This window comes from Molothrus ater, chromosome 1, assembly GCF_012460135.2.
Source record: "Molothrus ater isolate BHLD 08-10-18 breed brown headed cowbird chromosome 1, BPBGC_Mater_1.1, whole genome shotgun sequence".
Classification (NCBI taxonomy): Eukaryota; Metazoa; Chordata; class Aves; order Passeriformes; family Icteridae; genus Molothrus; species Molothrus ater.
The window spans coordinates 59,020,261-59,030,916 of record NC_050478.2 but is presented as its reverse complement, the minus strand read 5'-3'; the positions used below and the strand labels follow the sequence as shown (position 1 = coordinate 59,030,916).

The 10,656-nt window shown below is 43.6% G+C and overlaps 1 protein-coding gene across 1 annotated transcript; it reads left to right on the top strand.

The window, feature by feature from the left end:
• Positions 1 to 5,567: 5,567 nt before the first annotated feature.
• On the top strand, positions 5,568 to 10,611 carry HSBP1L1 (heat shock factor binding protein 1 like 1). Its single transcript, XM_054514767.1, is given in 6 exon segments — positions 5,568 to 5,697; positions 6,235 to 6,753; positions 6,850 to 6,916; positions 7,811 to 7,905; positions 8,138 to 8,150; positions 8,153 to 10,611. Coding segments are annotated over 5 exon segments (294 nt in total). The 5' UTR covers positions 5,568 to 5,697; positions 6,235 to 6,708; the 3' UTR covers positions 8,227 to 10,611.
• Positions 10,612 to 10,656: the final 45 nt, after the last annotated feature.

Here is a 10,656-nt window from a genome sequence, read left to right as displayed (position 1 = left end):
GCAGCCTGCTTTTATTGCTGAGTGTAATGCTGTGGGTCCAGCACCTCCCTCTTATCACCTGGGTCAGCTGTCCTGGCTGCTTCCCTTCTCAGCCTCTTGTGACCCCAGGACAGTGAGAAACAGAGGTGGCCTTGATGCTGTGCAACCAGAGTTCAGTGATGGCTAAAACACTGGTGTGCTGCCAGTGCTGTTCTAGTCACAAACACAGCACCATACAGGCCACTCTGGAAAAAAGCTGAGTCCATCTTAGCCAGAGCCAACTCAGGGCATGAAATGCAGCTGGGGAGATCCTCAAGCTGGCTTTTTGCTGAACAAGCGAGGGTGCAAATGAAGTGTCCAAAGTGTCAGGAGAACTATCCTAGTCTACTCTGACTCATTTTCTCTCCACTGTGGAGTAAATAAGAAGCAGAGAGAGAAAATAAAAATGACAGAGAAACTACAGCTTCATCTTGATTCAAAATACCACCAGGTGACCTGGAGTCAGTAGCATTACAGGACCCAAACTGTTTTTTCTCTGTTCTAGGACAAGAACAAAGTGCTCCTGGTGGCATTTACACACTGGCTTGTTTCTGTTAGATAAGCTCAACATCTCTGGTACACTTAAAAACAGAACAAAACTAAATTTATGCTCTCCTTACCAAGAGCAAAGAGTGCAGAATGGAAAAAAAAGATCCCAAAGACCATCTTTATTGCAAGAGTAATACTTGAGTCAAAAATAATTTAGACAAGACAGACACAAACACAGCAGACTGACTTTTCTGAAACCCCAAGGAGCTGCAGTTACAGGTGGTTTTGCTTCTGCTTAATAAAGAACCTACCCAAGAGAGAAAATTAACATCCTCATGTGCCCTCTGAGCCACTCTGGCCAGCCCAAAAAGTGGGAGCAGCCTTGGGGACCCATGCCACTGCACCTCTTCCCCACTTGTGGAAGGCCAAATCCCCAAGTGCTCTTCTGCTCAGCCGACCCCTGTGCTACCTATGCTGCCAGTGTCCCTTGGCACCCTCTGGCCCCTCTATGCCCTTGTAATTTCAGCTGCCTTTTGCTAGGCATGCTTGGAATATGCACCCAAATGTCTCCTGCTGGCAAACACCATGTGGAACACTAAATGGAGCTGATGTGGGAGGGCTTCCAACATTACCCAAGCTGCATAAAATACCTGCCATAACTCTTAGCTCCTCTTCTCTTCCACAAATGTCTCACAGAAGAAGCAAGCAGGCCACTGCCAGTCAAGATTTCAGTCTTAAGAGCATATTTACAAAAGATCAAAAGATCTTTGTTTCAGATGAGGAGGGCAAGCTTTTTCTCAAAAAAAAAAAAAAAAAAAAAAGACAAAGAATCAGATTACCACACTCTTGGCTGGTTTTATTACTGTCATTGCTCACTGACCCACACTTTGCCTACACCCAATGTTCTCCAGTGTTATTGTCCATATTTGCCCAAATCAACTCGTATCTTATGCAACCATACTAAGTGCTTTCCATTAATTCAAGGCAAATTTAAACTGCCTGTACCAGGGAGACACTCCAGTTGCCTCCTCTGGGAAAAATTGTGTCTGAAGCTGGAAGGAAACATTAGCATAACTGCAGTTTGGTCACAGGGAGTTTTACCCACAGTTCTTTACACCTTCTGGAAATGCAAAATGGGTATTTTCCAATGAGCCACTCCTTCCTTTGCCCAGCTTCCAGCCTCTTCAGCACAGGCTCTCTTTATCAAATATTTTAGAAAAATGCTCTTTCCATCACGCACCACAGCACATGCCACGTTTAATATCTGTGCACAAAATGCACATTCTGCTCTGGACCACAAGGTCCCTGAAGAGAGCCACACCAGGTTGTGGGATATGAACACGTGAGCTCAGCTGCCTGTCCTTGTGCGGCAGGGGCTGCCCATCCTGCCCTCACAGCAGAGCCTCACCTGTCACACACTGTGTTTGCTTCCAGAAAGCTCTTCTGTGCACGTGTGAGGAGCAAGGCCACGGGGTGGTTGGAACACAGCCCCCAGGTGCAGTGCCAGGCATGCCAGCAGCAGGCCACCAGGCCAGAGAAACAAACCCTGCTCCCTCTCCCACCAGAGACAAACACTTCCAGCTCCCTTCTGCCACCTTTCAGGAGGTGAGCTGAGTGGTGAATACTCCTTCACCCTCACTATCCAAAGACAATGGAACAAGGCTGGAGCAGAAAAAAGCATGGGAAGCAACATCTCTTGATAAAAACGGGAGCAGGCTCCCAGACTAAAGTGAATTCAGCTTTTATTACAAGAAAAAGAAAGGCCTAAAGCATGTGGCCCGCGGGCCGAGCAGCAGGAGCGCTCCCGTCGAGGATGCTGCAAGGCCGGCAGCTGGGTCTTCTTTTCAGCAGCGATGTAGCGACGTCCCCGACGCCCCAGATGGAGCGGCACAAATTCAGTGGGTCAGAAGCCCCTTTTTATCCTGTTTTTTGTCCCTTTGGACTGGTTTCTTTTTGGATCCTTCATTTGCATGAAGGTTTATGGCGCTTGATTGGCCATTACATTACAGCCCATTATAATAAGGCTGGCTCGTTTCGCTTGGGGGTGGTGCACTTTACTTAGGTGTATTATGGTACGTTGAGTACCGTATTTCTTATAACTACCCTTTAAACCCCTTTTACAATATAATAACCAAACTAACAGGACATGCTTAACGATCTATCAACTATTTTACAACAGTTTCTAAGCTATTTTTAACATCTCTTACCAGCCATGTCCGGGAAACATAGCTGGAGATTTCTGGATCACATGCTGGGCGGGTGACTTTACAGAGCCGTGAATTACACACAGCTCTTCACAGAGCCAAAGGATGCACCACCACCCACCAGACCAACCTCCAAAGCCACCTTTCTGCTGCTCCTGCATTGATCCCGGTGCAATACGCTTACAAGGAAAATTATATCCTGTGTTCTGTTACAGCTACTTAGCAGTACATGATGGCCACAGCATGCACTGAACATCTGATCAAGATTATCCTTAACCCTTTCAGTTTTCTTTTTGTAGATACTTGCAGAAAGGGCTGGCTGAAATATTTCACAATAAGGGGATTTGTGAGCAGCAGTTCCAAAACTTTTATTACTTTTATTAAAGAACACTTTTATAAAAGTTTATACAGAACACTTTTATTAAAGGCAGAGTACCTCCATCAGGGATCAGGTTTCCAACGGCTGGAATTACCCTTTTCTCTTCAAAGATACAGAAACTGAAATTTGAACCATGAGCAAACACCCAGGCTTTTAATATTCACCTCAAATGACTTTGTGTTTCAAAGGAACACCAGCTGTCAGACACCACAGACCCGAATGCCTTTTTCCCCTGCCTGAGGCATTTGCATTTCACTCACCACAGCTTTCCATGCTTTTAAATAACAACTTGTTGGTCTACTGATGTTACCATATGAAAGAAAAGCAATGCCTTCACCAGGAAGTACTCCAGTGGAGCAAGCTTTCTGTGAACTGCATTATGCTGAATCAAAAGATTGGGTAAATGTCAAAGTTTGCTACAAGAACCATCAGCACCATTTGGGATTGCTGCATATAAAGGTGATGACCTAGCAAAGCCAGATGGTTTTTTCTGCACATTGTGTCCCTCTGAATCACTACTGCAAATTGACACAAGAGAAGCTACCTGAGAGGGAAGGACCAAGCAGAGCATGACTCAAAGACCCAGTCCAACAATTTGTTAGCAAAAATACCATGATTGTGCTGAAAGCACTAACTTGTGCCTAGCCCTTTTCTCTTCAGAGAAAACTTTTAGTATTGACCATGCCTCTGCCAGGAAGAAAAAATAGCAAACCCACAAAATTTGCAGTGCCATTTGCATCCTGCCTTCTGATCTGCTGCCAAACAAGCTGCCATGTTGGCCCAGGAGCACTTGCCTCCTTGTCTCCTTCCAGGACTAAATTCCTGTTTTCTCTCTTACCACACATGTAATATTCAGCTTCTCTTTGAGATGTCCTCTCTGTGGCCTCACCTCCATTCCAAAGCAACCCTGAGCCAGACACGCTTGGACTATGTGACCAGAGGATTTCTTACCCCTGGTATATAAAATTTTATTTGTCAGCAAAGAGGAGGGAAAGAGGCTCTATGTAACATCCAAAGAGCAAGAGTAATGAATTTCTACAACAAGTTCTTCTATCACACCACACCACACCACACCACAGCCTTTTACAGCATGGCAGTGAACTTGGAGCTTAGGTCTTATAAATGTTTCAAGATGGTTTTATGTCCTATCCTGCTACTCTGACTTCTCCTTCCAGCAGTGGAGGGACTGGAATTTCCCTAGGAAAGAGCAAGGGAAACATGCTTTGGATATCATTTCAGCGCACACTGTGAAGAGTTCACACCACAGGTCTGCAACACTGAAATAGGATGGAAGCAGATGGCACCTCAGCCTCGAGGTCACCCTAATTTTATTTTTACTTCATGTTCTTCATACTAAGAAGACATTTAGACTGAAAGTGACTAAAGTCTAAGCTTTTTACTGAAAGAAAGCAGCATAAAGTATATTTTGGAATGGAAAAAGAATTTGTTGTCAAATCTCTTTTGCTCCTTTCTCAAACCTCCTCAGGACCTGTTTTTGTACTCACTGCCAAAATGAACTTGTTATACTTTTAGTAAATTAAGCATTCTTATTGCATTAAATACTCCTATGGCACTGGTGGTTTACTAGTTCTCAGCTAGCCCTTTGCTTTTGAAACAAAACAAAACCCAAGGGTCTTTGCTCAGCTTCCCTTAGCCCACGGGTGCATGGCCAACATGGACTATGCTTTTAAACTATGGCTCATCTTACATCCCCAGATTTCAGACCCTGGAAATGTATGCAACAGCTCAATTCCGAACTTCTAAGCCCTCTGAGAAGGAAGAGACTGGAAGACAGCAGAGTAAAACCAAGCATGCTAGTTCTAAGTAAATCCATTGCTAAGCAAAGTCTATTTGGTCCTGTCATTTGTCTCTTCTATTCTTAGGCTTTCTGAAGTCTGGAACTTTTCCATGACTACTTTTAGCTTTAAAGACACTTCCATTTTTATTTCCTAAACCCAGCTGTGCACTCTTGGCCTCATTCAGCTCCAGATCTGAACTAAGAGGGCCATTCACATCAGCTGCTGAGCCTACAAAGTAAAAGAACCAGACCTTTGAAGGGGGAAATGCATGGCAAATATTTTTCAGTCTCTTTCACACTTTTAATTGCCTGTCCTTCATTGCTGTGCCAGCTGGATACTATATTTTTTTTTCTATTTTGACCACGCTGACCTACCTCACAAAAATGAGGAGCTAATTACAGAATACCTTTTATCAAGTCATGCTTGTTTTCAGTTGAACCGTAACCTGGCCATTGCTAAAATGTGGCACTACAAAGATGTAGTGAGATTCCTGTGAATTGGTTGGCTGTATAATGCTTGCTCCTCTGCATTTCCAGCTGCTTCTTTATCCTTCCAAGCTCTTCACTATGAATAGGACTCTATGGCTTTGTTCAAGATAACTGGGCACAAGCAGACAGAGCCACTTCTACTGCCTCTGGGAGAAAATATTGCTGCATGACAGAGAAGCTTTTGTAGCTCTTCTGGAAGGAGGGAAAACCAGGAAGACTATGGCTGTTATCGGAAGTAAAAATGCAAAAATACTACACCTCTAGCTACTACTACTACCTAGCCTTAAAGGAAAGAATATTTATTATCGACAAATAAACAGGTAAGAAGCACCAATTGTTCCTTATTACTTATGCAATAGAACAAAAAGGCTGTATGGTTGAAGCTAGTGGCTACATACAAAAGCAAACCCTATCTACATGCATAATATTGTTCAACTTGTTTATCTAGAAGCTTTCTAGTGCAGTAATACTGTTAGGACACTCAAGCTTTGCAAAATGTGCTTGATTTTTCTTTCTACAACAAGGACTACCTGCAAGAGTGGGAAAAAATAAGGCTGTACAGAGAAGCTACAATTATGGGAAGCAGGTAGCAATGCGGAGGTTTGCTTTGATGCCAGAATTTCACCTCAGAGATTAACACGCCCTCTCAAATGAGGTGGGGAAGGTCAAGAAGGAGAACAATTAAGTTTATTACGAAAGATTCTAAGTGGTAGGCTTACAGCAACTGAAGTAATTCCCAGCTCAGAAATTTTTTGTGCATGAAGACACATATTTGGTATATTTAGCATATGTAATTACTCAAAGTAATTGACTAAGGTAATTTATTGCCTAACAGTGATATGCTCCTAACCATACAGGCACAGTGAAATGAAAACCTCTTCATTTACATCAGGCAACAGTCTCAGCATCCAGAAGAAAGACACCTCTGTAATAGATGCACTGGGAGCTTTTTTACACTGTGCAGCCAAAAGCCAGGGATGACCTAGATGCTGGTGCTGCAAGAGGCACCATGCGACTCTTGCTGATGCCTTTGATGTTATCTCGCTCGGCATTGCAGTGCAAGGAACTTCAACCACCACGGTATTTTTACCACTCCTTCACGCAAAACTAATTGCACGGGAGAAAAGGAAGCAAACCTTTGAAAAAAATAAAATTATAAGACATCTTAAGATCAAACCTCGGCATCCTTATTCAGTTACTGCCGCGCGGAAGGACGCTTTCTCCAGCAAATAAAGAATTGACAGCGAAGGACTCCCCGACTGCCCGCGGAGCGCTGCGGGCGGGGCCGTGCGCTCTGTGCCCGCCCCGCCGCGCCCGCGGAGCCGGAGTCGATGGCGGCCGCGGAGCCGCTGGGAACCGCGGAGCTGCCGCAGCTGGTGAGCGGGGCCGGGCGGGTGTCCTGCTGCGGGGTCCCGTGCGGCCGGGGCCCTGCCTTCTGCTTCCCCGGTGTTCATTTCTCCCTTTCCCTGCAGGCGGAAAATCTGCTCTGCCGGCTGCAGGAGAATTTTGAGGCTCTGACGGAGAAGCTGACGCTGAGAAATATCCTCTTTGGAACGTGGGGTGCCGCGGCTGGGTTCGGGATCCCGCGGCTGGGCCTCCTACGCGCTGATGGGTGCGGGTGGGCTCTTTGCTTCCAACAGCGGGGTGGGCTTCTCTTGTAAACATCAAATTAGCCCAGAATGTGTGACGGGGTAAACACCTGTGACGTACAGGCACCTGACTTACCCCCGCCCCAGTCTGCTTATAGATCCCTTTTTTTAAGAAGGAAACCCTAAAATGTGTTTCACTACAAGTAGCACTGTAGTCTCTGTGCAGCAATTCTGGCTTTCAAGTAAAATAAGCATTGAATTATGTGTAAAGATTCCAAAGGTGCATTTAAAAAAGCATCCATCTCCAAAAATGCAATTCAAACGAGCCACGGTTTAAAAACAGCTGTTGGCCTGAGCATGACAAGGTGAGCCCTCAAAAGAAGAAAATCAGACCTGAAGGGGCTCTTAGCTTTCTTATTACATGTGCTTACAGAAACTACCTCTGCTTTCTGAAGCATTTATTAATTTTTTTTTTCTGAAACTTGACCTTTCAGGAAGCATCTGCTTCCTGAATAATGTTTGAGTAGCATTCATATTCTAATTCTGTAGGTTACCTGTATGGTATCACTTAAAAGAGTTCCTCAGAAAGAAAACATGCTCTCACACAGTTCACTCATGAGTATTTGCAAAGGCTTTTGATACTAAGAATTTGAATTGTTATCTGTTGTAAGAGAATGAGGGATTGTATTCTAAAATACGACCTTGTGCATGCTTCATCTTACATTAAACGTGAACAAGTAAAAGACTGACACATCTGGAAGAAAGCTGCTTGTTCTTCTTACAGAAGAAAAAACTTGTAAAAATGTAGAACTCTTATTTATAGAAGTTATCTTTAACTTTTTACTGGAAGAAATGGGCGAGCGCATCAATGACCTTGAGAAGCGCGTTGCTGACCTGATGACAGACGCTGGGGTAGAAAACAGTGATGAAGAATTGGGAGTAAAGACACTTACTTAAGTTTTTCTGTGGTTTATGCATTTCCATTTAGTTTTGAGTGGTGAGCAAGTAATGGTGTTTACGTATTTAGTGTACCTGCATTTTCTTGGATTTGAAAGTGTGCTTTTTAAAAAACATATTTAATATACCTTGGATTTTTTTTTTTTTTTTGCCAAGAGACAAAGAACATGACCACTTTTACAAAACAAAAACTGCATCTTACTGCCTGTTCCAGCTGAGTGCAATATACAAGGGGGCAGTGCTAACTCACCCCAAGTGTGTAAACCGAGGCTGTCCATTCATAGGGAAATGTGTGTAGCTTGAAGTGTTCCTGCCCACCAGTCCTGCCCCTCAGGTATGCTGACCTAGCTGAGGATGCTCGCTGGTGTCAATTTATGTACCTCTGCTTTTAAACCTGCTACAGCTTCTCAGTGTGGCTTGGAGCACACCCCTCACACACACTCACCACAAACACAGCAGTAAGCTATAGTGAATCACTTCGTATTACAAAATGATACTACATATCAGGATTGTGTTCTGGATTTTATATCTGTCTCTTGCACATGCCAGCTCCCTCCCTGATGGATGGCTGACTCTGTGATCTCAGTATTTATGAGGCAGCACTGCTTCCATGTGCTGTGGATGCAAGTGATGTTGTCTTCCTGTTGTTGCACACTTTCCTGATTCAAATTGAGACACATCAATTCCTCTTGTCATTGGAACTTCTTACGCAGTGAAAGACATAAATGTCTGTCAATATTCTGAAGTAATTTAGGTATCTGTTCATTCTGATGCCTTTTGCACAAGGTATGCAGTAATTTTCAGAAATGCAGAAAGACAATCCACAAAGATGTATTTAACGGTACAAAGAGAGATATCTTCCTATCTCCATGCTGAATCACAGTCATGAATAAATCACTAACCTACTTATTCACTGTATCTGTGCAGCACTGAAATGAGGATGTGTTTGAGGAAGATGAAGGTAGAACGGCATAGCACTGACTCCGACATTTTCCAGTCTAGAGTCACACTGACAAAAAAATATTAAGGGAAAACAAATGTATTTGTATCATGTCATAACAGAACCTTGAAAAAAAATTAAACCATTGCCCCAGGAAAAAATAGAAAGCTGGGTTTGTTCATCTAAGTGGGACACTATTTCCTGAAGCTGAAAAAGAACTGTTAGTTTCAGAGAAGGCAAAGCCACTGTTTTGGATAGAAAACTACATTCTATATAGTGAACTTATCCAATCACAAATGTTTTCAATGAATGAAAATGTATTTATTTTAATAGTAAAACAGTAAGATTTGTTGCCTTTTTAACTTATATGTTCTTAGAATAAACCATTCTGTACTAAAAAAATGGCAGTATTTGTAGGCTACAACTGCTCAGTTGTTACTCTTTGCACAAGCCCACCCAAAGCTGTGCACACCAGTGCAGGTAACATCACCCAGGTATTTATATTGTGACAATTTCAATTCTTTAATGTTAGCTGTTTTGATGAAAATAGTTTATTTTATTTAAAGACCTGGAAATAGATGAGGAATTCTAGTTACCAGGCACATCCAGAAGAAGAAATTGGTAGTCAGAAAACAGGACATCTGCACTAAATTTAACGTGGTCGTATACCAAAACATAGGTACTCTGCAGGGACGATTTAGTTTGAAATGTAATGGGAACCTTTTACCAAAAATGTGGAAACTGAAGCATTGCCAGGTTAGCAAAATACCTCAGCTAATGAGGGAGAAATGCTTCTATTACAGCCTTCATTAAGATGAAGAAATCATTCCAATTAAGGCTTTAATCAGTGTAGACTTGCACATACTGTCAGACTGGGGGGAGAGGTTGGTATGCTGGAGGACAGGCTGGAGAAGTGGGCCAACAGGACCTTGCTGAAGTTCAAAATGCCAAGCTGGGCAGGTGTGAGGGGCTGGCTGGCACTACTTTGCAGGAAAGGGGTCTGGAGGAAAGGTTGGCTGAGTGGGCAGGGTGCCCAGGCAGTAAGGGCTGCAGCAACCCACTGGTCAGTATGAGCACAAAGTAGGGCCAGCAAGTCATTCCCCCTCCATTCACCCGTGACCACACCCACAATATTCTGTCAGTTTGGGGGCTGCCCATTCAAGAGATGCAGTGGTGTGAGGGAGGTGAAACAGAGCCACCAAGATGGAGTGGGCTACAGCAGATACAAGGTTTGAGAGAAATCTCTTAGTCCAGCCTAAAGAAAGGACTGTGGCTTTTTTCTGCCAACCAGGACCCCATTGCCGAGCACGGGGAACAGACTCTTGTTGAATGTGTTGCACACCAGGGTTACTCAACACAAGCTGAAACATGGAAAATTCCAGCTAGGTGCAAGGAACATCTTTTTCACCTATGAAGGTGCTCAAACAGCAGAACAGGACTTCCAGAAAGGCTGAAGAATCTCCATCCTTAGAGAACATGGAATCATCAAGGTTGGAAGGCATTTTGAAGATCATCTAGTCCAACCAACTCAACGCTGGACATGATCCTGGGCAACCTGACTATGCGGAACCTACTATGACTGGGAGGCTGACATTTCCTTCCAACATAAATTATTCCAAATCAGTAACCACTCTAAACCAGATTAACTTCAGCAGAAATTGAGACCCTTTTGTTTTACTTTCTTCACACTTTCTAAATCCTCTACAACACACTTGGTAATAGAAATAAATTCTTCGGCTTGTAACAAACTGGATTTCTTCTTTCTGGAGACGGGTGCTAGCCTGGTTTGGTTT